Source organism: Amborella trichopoda, chromosome 9 (assembly GCF_054954075.1).
Source record: "Amborella trichopoda isolate Santa Cruz 75 chromosome 9, AtrichopodaSantaCruz75HAP2 v2.0, whole genome shotgun sequence".
Lineage (NCBI taxonomy): Eukaryota > Viridiplantae > Streptophyta > Magnoliopsida > Amborellales > Amborellaceae > Amborella > Amborella trichopoda.
In genome coordinates this window covers 11,725,214-11,747,627 of record NC_142344.1, presented here as the reverse complement: position 1 = coordinate 11,747,627, position 22,414 = coordinate 11,725,214, and the positions used below count along the sequence as shown (strand labels likewise).

Below are 22,414 nucleotides of genomic sequence, written 5' to 3'. Positions count from 1 at the left end.
CATTTTCATCTATTTAGTTAATGAATAGGGTGAAATAGTTTGCAATACCTAGTATTAGGTTGAACATAAGAAGAGGGCATCATTGGGAGAATTCTTGAAGATAATATTTGTAAACAAGGAGACAATAGGGGGAGCAGGCTTAAATTCTCCCAGGCCGGGTCGGGTGGACAAGGGCCACCACCCTCGTGCAGCTGTACACAAAAGCTTAATAAAGTGATGATGGAAGGCTACACAACACAATGTGCATTGATTATTACTATTTCCAAGGGACAGATTGTATGGGGTGGAACTTAGGTCATGAATTTTGGTGCAGGTTTGAGGGAGCCAAATGCATTAGGTTTTAGTGTAAAATTCCCTTTGTCCCCATCATATACCATCACATATAGAGGGACCCATTCTACCATGCCTCACAATTGAGATCAAGCTTTTGATCAGAGCATTAATGGCCTCCCCAAATCCATATCACATTCGTTCCATTACCATGCCCTCTAGATCAAACCCCATCTTGAGCTTAGTGAAGGAACAAGTGTGTCCCCTAAGTTGTTCTCAACCTACAAATCTTAGTGCTCTTGAAAGCCTGTATGATAACTTAGATTCCCTTCTCAGTCTGCTTCTCACTGAAGACGTGCTTTGTAGACAGAGCGAAGGTGTCAACGAGTTGCTTGAAGACTATTTGAGGTTGCTAGATTCGTGTGACAAGATGAGGGATGTGGTTGCTAGGGTGAGGGTAGAACAGAGAGGCGTGCTATTCATGCTTCGAAGGAGAGACCGCTCGGGGTTGGAGGCTAGAATTGGCACCTACACTCGTTCTCGAAAACAGATGACCAAGGAGCTCACCAAGTGCCTGGAAAATTTGAGACATGTTGGACGCACACCCGTAATTGCCCATAACCATTCCTCTGCACAAGATCATGAGGTAATGGATGTGTTGAAACAAGCAAGATCTATCACCGTTTCTTTGTTTCGGTCGCTAATGTCGAAATTCGTTGAACGGAGAAAGAAATGGTGTTTGATCTCTGGATTTTTTAAATCAAGAGTGTGGTCAGTAGAGACAGACGACATGGAGACTAGCGAGTGGGAGAAAGTGGCCATGGCTCTCCAACAACTGCAGGCAGCCTCTAGCAAGTTAGAGGAAAACCACGTGCACGATGTAATCAGACTCTTGGACTCATCGGATGAGCAGATGGGTTCAATTGAGGAAATATTGGGTTGTTTCTGTAGTCGGTTGATTCGAACAAGGGTCACTGTGCTCAATGTTCTAACAAATTGATACCTCACCAGGCTTACCTCACATGTAGCATCTTGATGTCCACATTTTATCGGACTGTCCTTGAGTAACCCCACTAACTTCCCTGTAAAGAGTATTTCTCTGTAAAAGCAGAAACAATCAAATTGTAATTTTTCTTATTTTGTATGAGAAAGTCGTATTCTTCTTTATTTTGCTTTCATTTTTCAGCTTGACTGCAACCCCTTCAAGGAGTTCAAGACATTAAGTCTAGCTAATATCATTGTTCAAATCATTCAGCTGCATTAACATTTTAGAAACACTTTGTTCAGGAGTATTTTCTAAAAAATAGGCATATTTTCTTGATTGGTTTAATCAGAAAGTTTGGTCTCAGATTAAAGTTACCTCCCCAAGAACCATTTTTTGAGATTTAAAGTTAGGTAGAAAATCATTTCCTAAAGACTTCGTGCCAGGACATCTACTTCATATTTCTCTAGATAACTTAAATTTGAGAGTGTTTTCCGGTTCGGGCATTTCGAAGAATCCTTGGCAATCACTCTGTTAAGTTTCTGTGCTTCCACATTATGACATGCTGTAATTGTATCCAAATGATGTGATGTATATACACTGGGTATCAGACATCAATGTCATCAATGTGTGCTGGTGCTCAAGATTCGCAAGCTAGTTCACCATAACAGCACTTGATTATCATATTTAAAGTTTACCATGACAATACAATGGGTCAGTGGTGTCTAAGTTTCTTCAGATACCCCAGTATGATTTCACCTGTTACATTTGGCTAGTGTCATGGGACTCCGCCTGAGTACGCTCGGACTCAGCTGAGTTTCAGGCAAGGCCGAGCTCCTGTGAATCGTATGTACAACTCAGTGTACTTAAAAAATTTAAGTCCACATAATGTATGAATACGAAGAAAGAAAAAGATTTCAAGTCCTAAAAATAATGCATCTCATAATGCATTATCTGAACCGGTTATTTTTAAAAAAATTATTTTGTTTATATATCTATTTGATCTACAGTTCCAAATTTCTTAAGTAGGAGTGGTTGAAACATTTTTAATGTTATCGCAAGGGTTTGTATATTTGGGGATAATTTAGAGGCACGCTTTGCTTTAATCGTTAAAGCTTGATGCCTTGTATAAACCTCACCCTTGAGTCTAACCCAATGTTAGATAACACGAACTGCAACAGAACCTAGGCATGGGCTGGTCTTGGCCGGCCAAAAAAGATTTTAAAAATGAAAAAAAAATTCAAATAATATGGAGTATATGTTTAAAGTATAATTAAACAAAATACATCCAAATAAGATTAAAAATATAGTAAAAAAATGTATTGCAAAAATCAATTTATGCCGAGAGGTATTTTAGAAAGGAAAACGTTTTTATAAAACTGAGGCTCTGAACAATCAAATTAGAGCCTACCTCAAAAATTCCATTAGAAGAGGTTGTTTTGATGCCCAAAGATCCTCAAATTGATCATCTAGACACCAAGATGTATGGACATGAGAAAAAAAATAGATTTCAAGTTATGGAAATAGGGTATTTTGTAATGTATTTTTAGACCTTCAATTTCAATATTTTTATAGATATACACTATTTTTTAAGCATTAAACTTTATAAATAAAGATAAGAATATATTTGAAGACTATCATAAAGATTTATAGTATTGAAACAACATTTTTCGACATTATTTGAGGGTAGGGTCTAATTAGATTATTTATAGCCTAGGCTCTATACAAACCGCAAGATAATTATTAAAAAAGATGGAAAAGGTAAAAATAAGTATTTGGACAAAATACTTCCCAAAAAAATCTATCACAAGCATTTTCCTTGTTTTTTTGGAATTTTTTTAAGTTGGTTAGGGTGGGCAAAACCAAAAGGGGGTCTAACAAGCACTCTTTGAAAGTTGAAACAGTTATCTGATGTGAATATAACGAAATGAAATGATATGAAATTTCCATGGAAAATAAAAATAAGGTCGGAGGGGAGCTTTGAATCTTCCCCATTTTCATTTTGTTGTTGTAGGATTATTTAGGGGCGAGGTAGAAGATTGAATGATTGGATGAGAAACGGTACACGTTTGGACTGGCAGCAGCACCAGATATATATATTCCAATTGCCTGCGCTTCTCAGAGAGTGAAAGGAAGGAAGGAAGAAAGAATTGTGTTAAATTAGAGAGAGAGAGAAAGGGAGTGAAGAAGCAGCGCAGAGATGGCGAGCTCCAACTCTTTCATCTCTCCACCACCACCAACAACAACAACAACATCAAGTCCTTTCATCCACAGAAGCCACCTGCTCCTCCTCCTCCCAAAACGCCAACCCTCTCTCCGAAGAAACCATCGCCTCCTCTTCGCCGCCTCTCTCCCCAGAAATTCTCCTCCTCAAGCACCCCACCCTCTCCCCTCTCTCGCTCTATCCACCCTTCTTCTCACCTCCAACCCCTCTCTCTCTCTAGCAGCCATTGACTCTCCCCCTTCACCTCCCCAGTCTGAGCCCTCCATGGCCGTCCAGGCCCAGACCCAGCCGGCCGCCTCCCCCTTCGCCAACTCCCTGCTCTCTGCCCCCAAACCCCAATCTTCCTCCCCTGACATCCCGGATGGCTCGCAGTGGCGTTACAGCGAGTTTCTCAACGCTGTCAAGAAGGGCAAAGTCGAGCGAGTTCGCTTCAGCAAAGACGGTGGCGTCCTCCAATTGACAGCCGTTGGTGGCCGCCGAGCGACGGTGATCGTCCCTAATGACCCCGATTTGATCGACATCCTTGCAATGAACGGTGTAGACATCTCGGTTGCGGAGGGGGATTCGGGAAATGGGCTTTTCAACTTCATTGGTAACCTCTTCTTCCCTCTCCTGGCCTTCGGTGGGCTATTCTTCCTCTTTCGTCGGGCCCAAGGCGGACCTGGTGGGCCTGGCGGGCTTGGCGGTCCCATGGACTTTGGAAGGTCCAAGTCCAAGTTTCAGGAGGTTCCAGAAACTGGAGTCACATTCGCCGATGTAGCTGGTGCCGACCAGGCGAAACTGGAGCTCCAAGAGGTCGTTGATTTCTTGAAAAATCCAGATAAATACACTGCTCTCGGTGCCAAAATTCCAAAGGGGTGTCTTTTGGTGGGTCCACCAGGCACTGGGAAAACCTTGTTGGCAAGGGCTGTGGCCGGGGAGGCAGGGGTGCCATTCTTTTCTTGTGCTGCTTCCGAATTTGTCGAACTTTTCGTGGGTGTTGGGGCGTCTAGAGTGAGAGATTTGTTCGAGAAGGCCAAATCAAAGGCACCCTGCATAGTGTTTATTGATGAGATTGACGCGGTGGGGAGACAGAGAGGGGCTGGATTGGGGGGAGGGAATGACGAGAGGGAGCAGACCATCAATCAGCTGTTGACTGAGATGGATGGGTTCTCCGGAAATAGCGGGGTAATTGTGCTGGCAGCCACCAACAGGCCCGACGTGTTGGACGCTGCATTGCTCAGACCGGGGAGGTTTGATAGGCAGGTCACTGTGGATAGGCCTGATGTCGCCGGAAGGGTGAAGATCCTTCAGGTTAGTTACCTTACTTTTGCCTTTTTGAGACATGAACTATGATCATGCAATTGTTGGGTTTCTCTTCTTTTTCATTCATAACAGCGACACATATACTTAGGCAGGCCTAATCTTGAATTGAAAAGAAGGTTTGTAGGTCCTCACTTTCCATGACACATACAGTTCCATCCGAAGTGCTTACCACTCGAGAGATTCCATACAGTTTTCTGTAAATAATATTTATCATTAGTGTATAAAGGAATTACAGATTATCCTTGGACAATGACATAAAAGCAACTTCCATTTTGAATAATCTTGTAGACAGCTATGATTATGTGCAGATCTTGATTTTTATTTTCCTCATTCTTTCAAATGATACACTTTTAAGTTTAACCAATTGAGATCCTCTGTTTTGACGGTGATGAATCATTGGCTCCTCTCCCTTGTGTACTCATTTCTTAACATAAGTCTCAACTTGCTCCAATGCAGTTTACTTTTGAATCTCTGCTCAACTTGGGCTCCGCAGAGGAGCAATTGATCCCCCCAGAGGATTCATGTTCTAGAAAGAGCACTTCATCCTAAGAATCTCCATCACCATTTGGTGATCCAGAATCAGTACCTGCAGCCATCTCTTATGGTTATTTGGACACTGCCCCTAATATCTGCTACACACTCGCTAATAGCTTTCAGAATGGGAAATATGCCTATCTTTTGATTTGTTGTCCCTAAATCAAGTATCTTAAGGTATTCATCTAGAAGAACACTCTGTCTCTGATCCCAATAATCAGAATTGTATAATCGTAAATAGTATGGTCAGCATTTCCAAATTTGAAATGGTCAAGCGCTCTTGAGCCTTAGGACAAAATCATTCTTTTCGCTGCTTCAAGGGAATTTGAATTCTATTTGCCTAATGCCTGTCATTCCACTTGAAATATCTAGGTTACCAATTGTTGTTTTGGGTATACTAAGCAGACAGTTGCAGCAAAAATTAGATTGTTGGACTACGTGAAGTTGATGTGTGTTATGCGGCCCCTAAAGAGGGCACTGTATTCTTCTTTATGTGTGTTTCCTGGTGATCTTCTCAGCCATTGAAAAGTGGCTAATTGGGACTTTCAATACAAATCGATAGATGAATTTATGAAATGGTTTGGTGATCCCCCTGTCACCGTAGAGGCCCAGACACCCCATCATTAAACCATTGGCTTCCAGTTCAATATGAATGATCATTGATTTTTATTTGTTTACCTCTCAACCTGAGGCCTTCTCAAAGCATCCTTTCTTCTTTTTTTTTTGGCAATAACAAGGCCTTCTCAAAGCATCTCAACATAAATTTCAATGCAAGATCATACCTTGTAGGAGGACCCCCAGTCGCAATGGTGTGAGCATTATATCATATGTTGCATTTCATGGTGTATAGCCCTTAACCAGAACTTCTTTTGCCTCTGTTACGGATTGTATTGATAAATTTATCCATGTTGTACATCAATAGGTTGAGAAAGGGTCTCCTTACCTCCATATCCTCAAACTTTCGAAAACTCCCTTTCAGTGGAAACACGCCAAACGTCCATCAGATTCCTCTGTTTGCAAAAGCCTTTTAGAACCTTCCAAAAATGGTATTATGAGATTTTCTGCATCAATTATGAACCCTGGCCTAAGATTTCCATTCCCACATGGACAACCACTTTTGTCAATTAAAAAGGACAGACTCAAATCCTAAACCATGCCCCCCCACCCCCCCACCCAAAAGAAAGGTAAATAAATAATAAATAAACTCAATCGGTCTTTGATCTATTGTTGCTTCTTTCACAGTTGTCTCCTCAACATACTCTTTTGATTTGGCCATTGCATAAGAATATTCTTGAGCAAGCTGATTTTTGTTTATTTTGATTGGTTTAGCATGTTTTGCAATGTTTATTGAATTGCACATTTATATCCAAAGAAATAACTGTTATGTGAAAATACCCCTTTCTTGGGGTAATGCATCCAAAGGGGGGAGCGGGGGCAGGGGGGGGGGGGGGGTGTATTGTATCTGTATTTATCCAAGGAGCCTGTATATGCCATAGAGATGTTCTCATGGGGGGGGGTGGCGTATTGTATCTGTATTTATCCAAGGAGCCTGTATATGCAATAGAGATGTCCTCATGCCCCAGGTCTTACAACATGAGAATGTCCCATACATGTACATGGGTGTTATCCATCACAAACTGCATCATATCAAACTCTGTTTGACCTCTGGTATGAACCTTCTAATGAAACTGGGGTGTGTTCCAATACTTCAAAATTTTAAACAAGTACTTCAGAAAATACTAATGATAAATAAAATACAATTTCCAATTTTCCATCACAAGCTTCAACAAAGAATGATGTAATATATAAACACTAACTTCAATAAGATAGATGGCCTGAAGACATGGTCATGGACTTATGCTACTCCTCCCCCTCAAGCTGGTGAATGAAGTTTTATCATTCCAAACTGGACAATTCAAAATATATTTTATTTTGCTACTTGAGGCGACTATCCCATTCCATGTTTGAAAAAGTACCACTATCACTATCAACCTCGTCTGAAGCACTATGATTAGCCAATAGTATATATTTTTCTTTTATCATGGAACAGTGGGTTTATGGGAGTTCTCATTGCTTTCAGGTCGTCTTACACATCTAGAGCAGATTTATTCGAACAATGCCCTGATCAATGTATGAGTAATCTTGCTGTTACAGGCATAGTTCCATATTCAACCTCTGTATTGAATATTAGATTACTGCTGTGTTTGCTTCTCTGATAAAACAAATTGTCATCAATGACAACACAAACACCTGTTTGTAGACCGTCAATCATCCCAAAAGACCTGAATAGAACCTCAAAAGGGCTATTGTGTGAAGATTTTCTACTCTAGGAACTTATTCATGAATTGGCCTGTCATCCTAGCTTAATGGACCAGTAATGTTCCATACATCTTTTTTCTCTTTCTTTTTTTTTTGGGGTTAATTGTGATGTTAACAAATATTCGTCCACATACAAATATATAAATCATGTGAGCTGAAAGTGATGGTCACTCCATACAGTAGATAATCGATAACTTTAAAAAAAAAAAGGTATATAATTGATGACTTTCTCTATATGAAAATCCACCAGACTGGGAAGCCTAGTAATTCTGGGCTCAACAGATCTACATATACAGGTACAGTTGGTTGGACTATGACTGTTGACAGGAATGACTCAAATATTGCTCTCCACTCTCTCCTTATTAAAATATCTGGAGAATGACGAGATGCACTTTTATTCATAAAATCACGAATTTCTGGCAGTTGCTTATGGCACTCTGTAGTAAATAAACAGGAACTAGCATGTTCTGTTGGTGGAGAATTAGAGGTTTTGCAAACATTTTAAAGATATGATAAGAAAACTATCATGTAAATATGGTACCATGAAAAACTGTAAACTCAATAACCTTATTGTTGGTTGAAACTTGTTCATGGAACCTTATTAATAATGTAGGTTCATTCAAGAGGCAAGGCATTGGCAAAGGATGTAGACTTTGAAAAGATTGCAAGAAGAACCCCTGGTTTTACTGGAGCAGATCTGCAGAACCTAATGAATGAAGCTGCTATCCTCGCGGCACGGCGAGACCTCAAGGAGATAAGCAAAGATGAGATTTCTGATGCCCTTGAAAGGATCATTGCAGGGCCTGAGAAGAAAAATGCTGTGGTCTCAGATGAGAAGAAGAAACTTGTTGCTTATCATGGTGCCTCACTCACTCACCTCTTCTGCTATATCTCTCTATTGAGCTCATACCCAGCTAGCAATCTGTCAGCCGTCTACTCCTTTTTATTCACTTGGGTTGTGCATGTTACGATGCAGAGGCAGGACATGCTTTGGTAGGAGCACTCATGCCCGAGTATGACCCTGTGGCCAAGATCTCTATCATTCCCCGTGGCCAAGCAGGTGGTCTCACATTCTTTGCCCCAAGTGAGGAGAGACTTGAATCTGGACTTTATAGCAGAAGCTACCTCGAGAACCAGATGGCTGTTGCATTGGGTGGAAGGTACTGCCAAACGTACCTCTAATCCCTATCTTTTTCCTGATGGATGGCTCTCATGTCCAAGTCCCGTGGGTTATAAACCTTCAGCTCATGGAATCTCTTTCTTGTTCTCCATTCTTCAATGAACGAAATTGTTGTTTTCGATATGCAGGGTGGCAGAAGAGGTAATCTTCGGAAAGGAGAATGTGACAACAGGTGCCTCAAATGACTTCATGCAGGTCTCTCGGGTAGCAAGGCAGATGGTTGAGAGGTTTGGGTTTAGTAAGAAGATTGGGCAGGTTGCAATTGGAGGACCTGGTGGGAACCCATTTTTGGGTCAGCAGGTATGGGAATTTTGATTTTATAAAAAATTGATTTTCCACTATATAAAAAAAAGTGCGAAGCAATATATTATGTCTCCACAGTATACTCTCTCAGCAAATTGGTTCCACAATTAAGAACAAAAATATGTACTGGATGCAATTTGGACCAAAATGTGACACATTATCAGCAGCTACCAACTAGAGAATTAGTATATGATCTGTTCAGCCAAGGGCTTATCAGAATTGCAAAAAGATTCTCTGCTCCCATGGGAGCACACTGTCCATTTGCTTCCTTGGGTAAAACTGAAGCTGCAGAGTATCTTTAGGACCCCAAATTTTGGAGATATAACCTCCTGAACCTGGCGAGCAAATTCAAAAAGAAAAAGTTCAAATCTCACATTAGATGTACTTGAAAAACTTAATGTCCCAAGATTAAAAAAGGAACGTTTTTGGAGGGCAAGGTCTAAGTTTGTAGAACTCAAAGTCCAATTTTTCTTTCCCTGAATATAATCCTCTGGTGATTCTTAAGTGGATTCCAGAATTTCAGATAAAAAGAACACTCCCAAGTAGTTGCCTGAGGGAGTTAACTGTACTGTATGCTCCCACAGGAGCAAGTTATATGCGATCATCAGTGCTCAAGTATATTATAACCAGTGTTTTTAAACAGGACTTGGCCAAGTCAGCTCAGCAAGTCCAACGATATTGGGCAAAAAATGCCATTAAATATAATTAGAAGACATAACAAGGTTGGACTTTGGGAATCTGGGTCCACTCTTCAGGACTCAAAAAATCAGCGATGACAAACCTGCTGGTTGCTACCTATATGGTTCATGTCAAGGGCCTTTATTCTAGTGAGTCAGGACCTTTGGAGGGGACAGTTCCAAGTGACTCGGGATATCCCGTGCGTGTGTTATCAGTGAAACGATTGTCCGTTGGATCATCACTATCCATATTGTCTGTTGGGTCATCAATGTCCACTAAAGTAATAGGCGGTGTTGAAGCAGGCAACCCATTAACTTTCTCAAAAAAAAAAGAAAAAAAAAGTGGGCAACCCATCTTTGGTATCATGTATCGTTTTAATGGGTCCATCTCTCCATCATCATGCAATAGTTTAATGGACATGAATTGCCGATTGAACTATGGTTTTCTTATAGTCCTTTGGATTATAGTTTGCATTTCCAATCAGTTTAGGCGGATCAGATTGTTTGCAAAGACGTGATTCTTTGGGCTTAATGGAAATATGCAGATGTCTTCACAAAAGGACTATTCAATGGCGACAGCAGATGTGGTGGATTCAGAGGTGAGGGAGCTTGTAGATGAGGCATATTCAAGAGCAAAGCATATCATAACCACCCAAATCGACATTCTCCACAAGCTTGCGCAGCTCCTCATTGAAAAGGAGACAGTCGATGGAGAAGAATTCATGAGCCTGTTCATTGATGGAAAGGCTGAGTTATTTGTAGCATAGACCAGCACACTAAATATTTCTGTATCATATGCGTATGCATATGCATGTATATGTACACTGCATGTTTCACAAGAGAAATGATTTAATGGAAAGGCATGTGTGTAAAAAGTTTATATAGAGCTGAGGCTCTAAACAATCAAATTAAAGCGCACGTCAAAAATTTCTCTAGATGATGTTTTGATGTCCAAATATCCTCTGATTGATCATCTCGACATCAAGATGTATGGACATGAGAAAAAAATAGATTTCAAGTTTTGAAAATAATGCATCTTATACTGTATTTTTGGACCGTTAATTTTAAAGATTTTCATGTTTTCATAGATATGCTTGACTTACATTATAGATATACTTGATCTACATTATTTTTGAAGCTTTAAATTTTATAATTAAAAATAAATATATATTTTAAAACTATCATAAAGATTGCCAATATTGAAACCACATTTACCCATAACTATTTGAAGGTGCGTTTTACTTTGATTGTTTAAAGCCTTGTACAAAACCACACCTTGTTTGCATATTTCACAAGACAAATGATTTAATGGAAAGGCATATGCATTAATTGTTAGGCCAAAAAGGTAAGTTCTCTTAACTTTTTACAGTTTTGCTCCAGACCACGAATCTCAGCCCTTGGACATGATACATTCATTCTCATCTTAATTAATTGATCATGGTCCTGCTAGCCAAGTGTGTGCATAACCACATGAATTCATGGCAGGCTTTTTACAAATGCTTCTACTTGATTGATTAAATAGATTATTATGGAGCTCTCCCTCCTTTTTGCCTCTTATCTTCAAGGGCAGCAGCTTCGTTCAACATATCTGCAGCATCTGTATGCATGTCCAGTTTTGCGAGTGCAACTGCTTGCATGTAGAAAGCAGTTGGCCATTCGGGGTTAACACACTGCGCTTGCATTGCATCCCTCAACGCAGCATCAGGTTGATCGCAAAGAAGATAGGACAGGCTCCGCCTTGCATACACCGTTGGTGATACCATTGTCCCGACATCTATAAACTGCAAGACACCACATGGAACGTATGACATATAATCTGGTGCTCTCTCTCTCATTCGCACACCATTGGTGATACCCTATGAAATCCCAGACAACATACCTGACTGTAGCAGTCAATGGCTGTCTTGAAATCCTTGTCACGGAATGCATAATCCCCACGCTTCCTGGCCTCAAGCATATCTCTCATCTGCTGGGTCCACTCTTGGAAAGATAGCTAGACAAGAAGAAGAAGAATACGTCATGGCAATGTATTATTAGCATTACAAAACTACAAATCCAGACCTCGAACTCTTGGCATTACAGATTCAGAAAGAACAAAAAATAGGTTAACTTTTGATCGAGGTAGCAAATCCAGCATACCTCATTTGTTCCTTCATCATCCTTGTAGTGAGTCATGACCAAGATCTGGTGTATGGCTGTGAGATCCATCCTTGAGCAGGCCTCTCCCAATGGAGAAAGCTGACGCGGTGGAGTGGGGGGTGCTTCTTCATGCTTTGGGAAGCCCATCATCAGATACGAAGGTACCTGCATATTGACAGCAATCACTGTCAGATAATGATTAATGGTAATTAATGAGGTTGCTACAAACCAACTGTTAGCATAAAAAATTAGACCAAATATTAGGTCAAAATTCACGAGACTGAATTTCATTGTGATCTAGATTTCTATAAAACCTGCCCAGAAATAAATCAATAAAAGAAAGTTTAAAACTGTGCATCCTTATTTAGCACATGTCCAGTGCTGATCGGGAGCATTGAAACTTCAACGAAATGCTATTGGCGTATATAAGTTGACCTGAAGGTACCAGTGCAGACTAAACAACCATGAGCGGTTAAGAACTAATTCCTCATTCAGCCTTAAACCTGAATGAGGAGAACACAATTTACAAATAAATACGGAAGCAGCTTAAGAAATTCCTAGTATATGCTTCTGTTTTAAAAATCTGCGGCAATATGGGAGTTGCGGCTGTTTGCATCATTTTTTATGCAAAACATGATAATCTCTCAAAGGTAATCTAAGATGTCTTTAGGGAGTCTTAACGGGTACAGGCTGTTAGTATATTTATGATATTTGCTGCTTAAACACTGCTTATCCTCACTTCTCTAATATTGTGATCAGGCTTTACAAAATCGCAAGAAGCATGGGGCAACTACTTAAATACTTGCAACTAATGTCGCTATTCCAAACAAGCCTCCAAAAAAATGTCTTGAGAATTTCAGTCATCAATACATGAATCAATGATTACCTTAATGATACTCCTAAAAGGGGCTACATCGCTGCAGTGCCCAGGTCTAATTTGAATAGCATTAAAAGCAACAAGGATGAAATTGTTTTTCTTCTGAAATGAGGTCATGCGCATTGAGAGCCTTATTGCAGCAATTTTCAAATTAGCGGAGTCAATGTACACAATGTATAACAATAATAGAACCAAATGCATTTAACAGTCCTTCCAAACAGGCCATAAGAAAAAATAGCTAAATTTGTAAATTAGATTATAGGCAGTACTAATTCACAGACAAAAATACTTACATCTGTTTTGGTCTGTAAAGGTGCCAGTGCTGCAACAAGACTCTTTGGATTAGGTCGCTCTCTTGGTTCATATTGAAGGCAACGGGAAGCCAGGCGGACAACCTCAGTTCCCTCTTCAGGTGAGAAGTTTCCCTCCAAGTGTGAATCCATTAAGAGCAGGATGTTTTTGCCCCTTATCACGTCAAGAGCCTACATACAGATAAATCAAAGAGAATTTGATTATGATAAAAATTGCATAAACTTTATACAAGTATACCTTCACTCCACACCAAAGCATATTAATTATTAAAGTAATTAAAAGAGGTGGTTGGAAATTGTACGAAAAGATATGGAGACTTATGGTCTCACTGAGGATATGGTTTTTAATAGAGCAGAATGGAGAATCAGGATTCATGTAGCCGACCCCCATTACTTGAGAAAAGGTTAAAATGATGATGATGAAAGTAATTAACCACGTTCCCAACAAATATACAGATAATGTTCTTTGTATTGTGGATAAACCGCAGCGTAGTAAAACTAACTATCCTGGAGAGCAGAGACGTGAAACCTTTTAAGCTGTTTTCGTTCTCCCCATGTCTATGGATGACATAATGAAGCACCATATTCTTCCTTTCTCAACAGATTTAAGGTAGATTTGCAATGATAAGGATAATTTAACATGGGAATCCTAAAAGCTAATCATGTAATATCAGTGCATATAAATCACTTACTTGGCTGGGAGGAATGTGTTTCCCACTAAGAAGATCCAAGACAACAGTTCCATAACTGTATATTACGCTTTCAGGAGTAACCCTTCCTGCAGAAAAAAGACATCCCCACTCAAACATAAAAATGAGTGCAACACTAAAAACATATCTCCATACTGGAAAAAATTGAAGGGAATGAAAGCTAGCCGTCATGAGTATAAACCTGAATTAAACAGGCAATCAGAGGCATGAAAAAGTTCTGCACACTTATTGGATAGACCAAGGCATTATTAAAATAGTATACTAATTTTGCTATAGTGGAGAATACTATCAAATACTGCTCTTTGAAAACATTGAATCAAGACTGTGGAAACTGGATAAGAGATAAAGTATCTAGCTTCTTAAGTCCAAGGTGAAGATGCAACCGACTTCCACTAAATCAATTGTTCATGTTAAATATTTGTGAATCAGCAAAAATCACTACCGAGAAAAAACCATTAAATATCCATTTTATTAGTTAATAATAGACATATATACCAAGTCTCGATAACGTGGCGCATTGTACAATTGAAACACTTTCAAGCATGCTATAAGCATCAAAACCATTGAATTACCCTTGCCAGATAGATCTCAAAAGTAACAAGTCAAAATTCAATTTATAACCAGGACCCAGAGTATTAGGCCGGGGGCGGATGGGGGAAGGGGAGCAGGGGTGGTTGGCGGGAAGGACCCAAAAAATGAAAGGATTCTAATAAATGAATAACAAAAGACATTTGGGCTCATACAGAAGCGACATCGGGCCACGTGGTTTGAGTTCCCTTACTATATATGTAAATGACAAACGAAGGCATGTGAAAATATAAGTCATTCAATGATAAAATATCCAACACCCACACTTAAACTCTACCAAGTATCAGTGAGGAAGAGTTTTCCTAATAGATGAATTAAGGAGGTTGCAGCTTGGTAAGAAAAGCATCTGGCTAGTTGTTTGTAGGGAGATAAGGAATGGTCATAAGCCCTGACAAGATTTCCCCACAGTCAAATTTAATGTGTCCACTTTTGCAACAGAGAAACAATGGAATAGGGGAAATCCCTATAACAGAGTCTCTCGATGCAAAGGAGTTTGTTTCGGGGAAGTAAAGTGTATTCACATGTCCTAAAGATGCAAAACTTATCATGCTATCATTGAAGGCATCGTCTTATGCTTTGTCTCAGAACTAAACTTAGAAACAATGTCTAGTTTTTCAGTCTCCTGAAAAATGAGAGGATGTGCTAAGGAAAACACACTAGCCTTTTAGTATATATTTGCATGAATGAATTTCCTCCAATTAAAATCAAACAAGAGGTGTATATGGCACCATAAAAAGCAATAGTTTTGAACTTATATAGCAAAGAAATTGTGGATGGCTTACAGATGTGGGACTTTGAAGAGCATTTACCATTACACTATGTGAATAACACGTGCCATACGTGGCCAAATAACTGTCAGGTAGATAAGAAAGCCAAGAGTTTCTGGTAAAAGGCACACTTAGAACTAGGGCTGTTAATGGGGCGGGATGAGGTTGTTAACGGGCCTGCCCCGCCTGAGCCCAGCCCCAAACTATGCAAGTTAGGCCCGAGCCCAAAAAAAATAGTTTCGGGCCCAGTCTCGGCCCTGCTCAAAATTAGGCAAGCCCAGGCCTTATAAAAATTAGGCAAGCCCAGGCCTTATAAAAATTAGGCAAGCCCAGGCCTTATAAAAAAATTAGGCAAGCCCAGGCCTTATAAAAATATAGGGAAAAGACTTTCATATGTGTATCAAAATTTTTCAGGCTGGGGCAATGCTAGCCCGCGTCCAGCTCAAAAACATACAAAGTGGCCCTTAACAGCCCTACTTAGAACGCTATCTCTCTGACAAGTATCATCTAAGGTCCATGAACCTGAGAAGGAATTACTTTCCATTTATCGCATTGAAGCTTACTAGTTATTGTAACCTATTAAGGTGTAATTACTTTTTATTACCTGAGAGAGACAGAAAGATGCTTACCAATAATGTCATAACTTTATATTTAGAAGGAAAATGTGTTAACAAGAAATTTAAGAATTTAATCCCATAGTTCTGGACAAAGTACTATATTGTCTAATAAGGAGGGAGCTTAGATATTATCCTGCAAGTAAATACAGCTATGCATAGTAAATGCATATTACAGTAATTGAAAATGCATAATTCAGTAGATTACAACATCCATCTTACTATATGAGCTTCTATAGGGAGGAGTTGAGATCTATACAGTGGGAAACTGCGAACTAACAATTCATAAATCATCTAGATTATCATTCATTAAGGCGTGCTCGTAGGCTCAGCATGGCTGTCGTTGTAGGTACAACAGGGGTCCATGGAAGCCTTTTTGTTGCCGTAGATAGATAGGAGCATTCAAGTCTGGGTGAACAAAAGAGTACTTTTTGTCATCATCCCATTACTCAGTTGCATCTAAGACTCATTGATTGATCCATAACTTAATAAAACCACTTGTCACTCTCATGTACCATCTTTTACATGACAGCAGAGCAAAGGTCAAATCCTAGAGTTTCCCTACACATCAGATTAATGGATTTCAATTAGGGATGAGGTTTTCTATAAGGCCTAGGCATTATGAAAACAAAATAAAGCCTCACATCAGATCCCCGCCCAAAAAGCACTTTCGGCAATGGAAATCTCCATGATGGCTCTAAAATCAATTTCCAACACCGACAGTGAAACTCGAAACTCAAAAAATAGTACAAATCTTGCGGATCAATGAACACTTATTTTTAGGGCGAAATGGACGGTCTAGATAATTTGTTACAAAAATCATATTTTTAGAGCTTGAAATCCCTTTTTTTTTCACAACCATAATGTTAGAGCTAGGATGATCGATGTAACGGTTTTCTAATGTTTGAATTGCAATTTTTTATGAGTTATAAAGTGAGGCTTTACTTATTTTGACAGGGCTGCAGCCCTATCAAACCATTTTCCTTTGAATTATAGTGCTAAGATTCCTTGAAGTTTTCTATTGCATTCTATGTAGCAAATTTCACTGATCTAACTGTTCACAATTCACAATGATCAAGCTATAAACAAAGATGTGGAGTCAAAATCTTCTGAAACATTGAGGCTTCTGGTCTTCCTGGTGTCAGGAACATTTGACGAGTGGATCAATTGCTGATAGAGACTGCATTCTCACAGAACTGCTCTGTCCTAATTTAAACACACATGTATCAAATTTTGTGACGTTCAGATTACTATTTAGGGATTTTGAAGTCATTCACAATAATTCTTTTGTCTATATAGCTGTTTCAAAATCTGTGTTTATTAGCTATGTCAGGAGCAGTGAAGTTATAAATTAACTCTTTGGATATTAACCAGTCTCGATTCACTGCATCGTCAAAGCTAATGACAACATTCCCATCAATGAAGCATCTTCTCCATTTTTATCTTAGCTTACATGAACTGCATGAAACTTTAGCATGGCAATAACTCTTAGAATTAACAGATGCATACCATTATTTAATTGTCATTACAACTAAGAACGAAATGCAAATTTGGACATAATGGCAAAATTGAAGCTCAAGAAGAAAAGAGGCAGGGCAGATTATAAACCAAACTACATATCTGACAATACTCACAAAACGATGAAATTGAACGTAGGTATGAAGTCCCAATGCACCATAGTTCTGTTTCGGAATTTTAGTAAAGCATTTATGCACATTATAGAAAAAGGAGAAAATAAACTCCTTGTTAAGAAGAAAATACCTACCAGTTCGCAAAAACTCTGGCGGTGTATAAGCAAGATTTGTGCTGTAACTTTTTCCATCTCTGCTATTTTTCATAAGACCAAAACAGGAAAGTCTAGGATCACCATCCTGTGAAAATAAGACACAATGAATTTTGATTCCCCATGAAGAACAGATTGAAACTTCTTACAGGTAACACTGTTTACACTAGATTTGTTTCAAAAATCAAGCTTTATCTGCTTAATATACAGAGATCATCCATTAAAAGAAAAAATATGGATTTATCAACAAAATAACATACAAACTTTGTAAAGAGATTATGCCCTAATAGGAACAAATACCATTCACGTGATGGAAAAATCCCTTGCACAAATCAATGATTTCATTGACAAGAGTATAGGAGAAGATGAAATATTTCAAGCAAGTCAAGAACTAGATGATGCTTCAGTTCCGCATTTGTTATGACAGATTCAGCATACACAATAGATTTCCTTCCTTCCTGTTTTGTCTATATTTTGTCTGTAAGTATGAATGTTCATATTGTGTAAGGGGGGATGGAGGGGAGGGTAAGTTTGCATAAGGGAGACCAAAAGGGCGAATGAGATACTGGAGTCTTAAATGCCATACAAGAAACGAGAGAAAAGAAAAGGATGCCATGCACATTGGAAGCAATTATATTGATATACCCAAAAAAAACTCCCTAATTCACCTGAAAAAGTAGGAATCAATGCATTGCACAAACATATGCTGGTTTTACCGAGGAAACTCAACTGTTGATTTCATATATTTTGCTTTTTAAAATAATTGACGAACCTAGTGGCCAAGTTTGCCCACAACTACTAATGGGATGGAATATGAGAAAATGAGAGTCAAGGTTATCCACGTCAACAATGTTTCATGAAGAGGCAAATTAAGTAAACCTTCATAAGAAGAAAAATCTCTCTCATTGATCCCACCCCTACCTAACCAGAATAGAAAAAAGAGAACTGCCTATGGAGCTGAAAGTAACATGGAGCCATTGTTGAAGCTATTTCACCTCTACTGTGCAGCCCTGCTAGAGGATATCGAATCCCATTTGCATTTTATAAAGGAATTTCACCACTTTCAAATAGACAGATTCAAGCAATACACAGTGACAAGGTTAATAGATTATAATAGCTTCTGAAGCATCACTGCAACTCAAAATCATAGAGGAAATTCCAGGTAATGCTTGATACAGGAAAGAATAGCATCTTTCTTTGCATGGCCATCAACTTGCTCTAACTATACAAACATTCAAAGCAGCCACCTATTACAAGAAAATAATCAAATCAGCCAACATGCCAACTTGTTTCTTTCTCTCCTCTTTGAGAAAACTATGAAGACAATGCTGAAGAGGACCCGGGGCCTGTGATTATTGCTTAAATGGCTTTAGCCATCTTCCTAAGCGTTTAAGAGAACTAACCCCCTTCAGTACATAATCCTGTGGTACATATCTAACCAAACTCTTCATTCACATATAGTAGCCAATCAATGCAGTTGGTTAATTTTCAATATCTTATAGAAGACGATAGCTGACATATTATTTCATATCCACACTTTCTGATCAGAAAACAGGATTTGTGGGACAACTTAAGAGAACCAACAGGCATAATATTTTTCTTCCTGCAAATCCCAGTTGAAGAACACTACAAATCTTATTTATTAATTGCACATATGTTAAAATAATCACAAAAATATCCTTTGGCAGAAGACCTAAACATGTTATTCATCAAATGCACAACTTGCACATTTGAAGAAATAACCAATGTGGCAATTTGCAGTTTAACTTGACTGATAATGAACACTTATGAAGCATGCAGGAGACATATCATACCGCAGTTCTCATGACAACATACAGCAAATAAGTATCGTTGGAAAGTTGTTTTCTGTGGTTAAGACAGCATGGGATTTTATCTTGACCGATAATGAACACTTATGAAGCATGCAGGAGACATATCATACAGCAGTTCTCATGACAACATACAGCAAATAAGTATCGTTGGAAAGTTGTTTTCTGTGGTTAAGACAGCATGGGATTCTATTGTACAAAGAGAGCATGAGTGATTATTGGAAGTGAAAACAAAGTCCTCAAGAATTACTACTTTCAAGTAAGAAAATCAAATATGATCAAGGAAGAATGTGGGTATCACCTTATCAAAGAGAACTCTATAGGCATTCAAGTCATGATATATTGGCCGGCCTTCACTGCTGCAGTACTCTAATGCTTCAGCAATATAGAGGGCAACTCGTAGACGCATCGCCCATTCCATCGTTTGATTTTCCCCTATCAAAAAAGAATACCAAAGCACATGAAATTTGCAGACTACTAAATGAAAAAGGAAAAGATACAATCATGCAAGGAGACAAATGTGCGTATAAATTTATCAGTGGACATGGGAACTAGTAGGTAGTATAAAGAAAGAGGCACCTAAATTTTCTATTTCTAACAGACAAGAGAAACCAAATAGACAAAAAAAGTACGAAACCATGGGCATAACTTCAAGGCATCAAACAAACAATCAATGAACATATGCAAGGGTCAGACTGCCCTTTATTGAGGTAACGAAAGAGTTCATAATAAGGTAGAGCAAGGTGCCAAGAACATGAGTTGGAAATTTCATGGCAAAAAATAAATATGCATTTTCAAACCAAAAACACTAGATGTTTCAAGTAATTCAGAGACCCTAAAATGAAGCAGCACATTTTGAGAAGCGAAGATATCTTCGAAGTAACATTTGAACCAAGGTTCAGAAACTCAACTTGGCCAAGGGACACGGCTGACAATCGACTGAGAAATCGATGGATTCACGAAGCATACCCAAAAACAGTGTGTTCTTCACAGATCCAAGGAGAAAACACGAAAATCTCAAGATTGTAAGTCTCCAATAAGCAAATTGATAGAGGGATTTCATAGAAGACCATAAAATCTACAAAATGAAACAAGAATAAGTCGAAAAGACTGAGATTCAAGGATGACCAAGAAGAAATGGCAGGCTGGTTTTTTGGCTCTGTGGAACTCCAAAGAAAGCTAGAATTTTTATCAACCTTTCATTTTTTGTGTGATCCTTATGGGGTTTTATAAACCCCAATCGATTCCTTGTTTCAATTATTTCTATAAAAGGCACAATTGTTTCTGAATAAAGCTCATAAATTGCCTGAAAAAACCTAGCTCATAATGGAGCTTATGTGCCAGAATCAGGACGAGTCTTGCACATTACGACATTACTCAGCCAAGTCCTACGTATCTCGCCAAAGCAATGCACTGCTTGGGGAAGCACATGAGGTACACCTACAACATACAAGTAGGGTGTACGCCCGACTCCGCCTCACCCATAGGGAGAGTCTGAGTAGCTCGTTCGAGTTGACTTGGGCCAGTCATAGAACCATGATTCAAACAAACAGGAAACAATCTTTCAGGAAAAATTGTAGTAACTTGATAAATGAATAAATAAAGGAGTAACAACAAAGAAATCTATGGAAATGAGACCACAATATAAACAAAACAATAACAGACCATGACATCTATGAAAAATCATAAGAAACCATGCTACCAAAAGCACATTGATCACGATTTCAGTACGAGAAGATGAAGATCGAAGATGAGCAAGATGCAGCTTGTTGGTTCCTTGTAAACACAACCAAAATATATGAGAACTAAAAAGTGGCAGCTGTTCAATCAGCTGACACACTATTAGAGATATCAAATAAGAAGATTTCCAGTAGGGAAATTGATCTAGAGAGAGAGACAGACACACACACAAGTGCACAAGAAGTTACATCATGTCCTTCATTTCAGATCCAAAAGACAAGAGTCTTTCTCATTTGGCATTGTACAAGCATAACTAAAATGCATGCTTCGAGACAAAAGAACAAAATCAGGCAATAGAGTATATATGCTTAAGATGGGAAATTTCGATTCGATTCCTTCACTGTGACCCTCACCATAACCTAAAGATAAGACCCCCACACTGGAAATCATGAAAACGGGAGATTAAAGTATTGAACAACATACAGTGAAAGAGATGCTTGGCAAGTGTATCGTTGGGCATGTACTCTGCAACCAAGAGCCTTTCATCACTATCGCAGCAGTACCCGATCAAATTCGCTACCCTTCTGTGCCTCAATTTCCCAACCCCCCAGGCCTCCTCCTGCAAAAACACATTGATAATCCCCAATTTAGAGAGAAACACATGAAACTAGAAAAAGTAGAGAGAGAGAGAGAGAGAGAGAAACATTCCATGAGAGTATTTACAGTATTTAGAGAGAGAACGAGAACTATTAAAAGTAAAGAGAAAGTCACACTAAGAAACCATTAGAGTGGACAAGAGAAAGCAATACCGCGAATTGCTTGGGATCAGGCCAGGCCATCTTAGAGAACTTCTTGACAGCGATCCACTGCTTGTTGTGAAGCCTGCCCTTGTAAACCACATTGGGAGCCTTGTCTCCGCTCTCTGAAACAATGAGCTCTGAGTTGAAATTCTGAGTAGCCGCCCTCAAATCCTCAAGGGACAACTCAGAGAACGCAGGCACGTTCCCCACTTCCAACGCCTCCTTATCCGAAGCAGTCGCAAGCTCCTGATGCTGATCTTGATCTGGGTGCGTCTCCTTCAACGTAGATTCACAACACCCCATCTCTATGAAAGACCTTCTCTCCTGTACTCTCAGCAAGTGGGTTTCTGAGCTTTCTGCTTATTTTGATTTCTCTCTCTCATGAATGTGTAGAGTAATAAAAAGGAGATCCGATGACCTGTGTGCGCTTTGTGCAATGAAGAGGCTATGCAGTTGCAGAGCAACGCAATAAAAAAAGAGTTACGTCACCTGCAAACTCACTCACTTTCTCTCTCTACAAAA

General features: G+C 39.1%; 3 protein-coding genes across 3 annotated transcripts; 2 read left to right on the top strand and 1 right to left on the bottom strand.

Annotated features, from left to right (window-relative positions):
• Nucleotides 1-442: 442 nt before the first annotated feature.
• LOC18424305 (uncharacterized) lies at nt 443-1,270 on the top strand. The gene has a single exon (XM_006828894.2). The coding sequence runs from the start codon at nt 443-445 to the stop codon at nt 1,268-1,270; it is 828 nt and encodes a 275-aa protein (XP_006828957.2).
• A 2,105-nt stretch (nt 1,271-3,375) lies between these two features.
• On the top strand, nt 3,376-10,653 carry VAR1 (FtsH extracellular protease family). Its single transcript, XM_006828893.4, has 5 exons — nt 3,376-4,769; nt 8,248-8,494; nt 8,611-8,794; nt 8,943-9,114; nt 10,340-10,653. The coding sequence occupies exons 1-5, from the start codon at nt 3,453-3,455 to the stop codon at nt 10,559-10,561; spliced, it is 2,142 nt and encodes a 713-aa protein (XP_006828956.1). The 5' UTR covers nt 3,376-3,452; the 3' UTR covers nt 10,562-10,653.
• A 445-nt stretch (nt 10,654-11,098) lies between these two features.
• On the bottom strand, nt 11,099-22,208 carry LOC18424303 (serine/threonine-protein kinase BSK1). Its single transcript, XM_006828892.4, has 9 exons — nt 21,902-22,208; nt 21,576-21,711; nt 19,714-19,847; nt 17,566-17,671; nt 13,814-13,899; nt 13,104-13,292; nt 11,934-12,098; nt 11,674-11,787; nt 11,099-11,575 (listed from the first exon to the last, which is right to left on the bottom strand). Exons 1-9 carry the CDS (start codon nt 22,193-22,195, stop codon nt 11,321-11,323), a joined length of 1,479 nt encoding a protein of 492 aa, XP_006828955.1. The 5' UTR covers nt 22,196-22,208; the 3' UTR covers nt 11,099-11,320.
• Between the last annotated feature and the right edge of the window lie 206 nt (nt 22,209-22,414).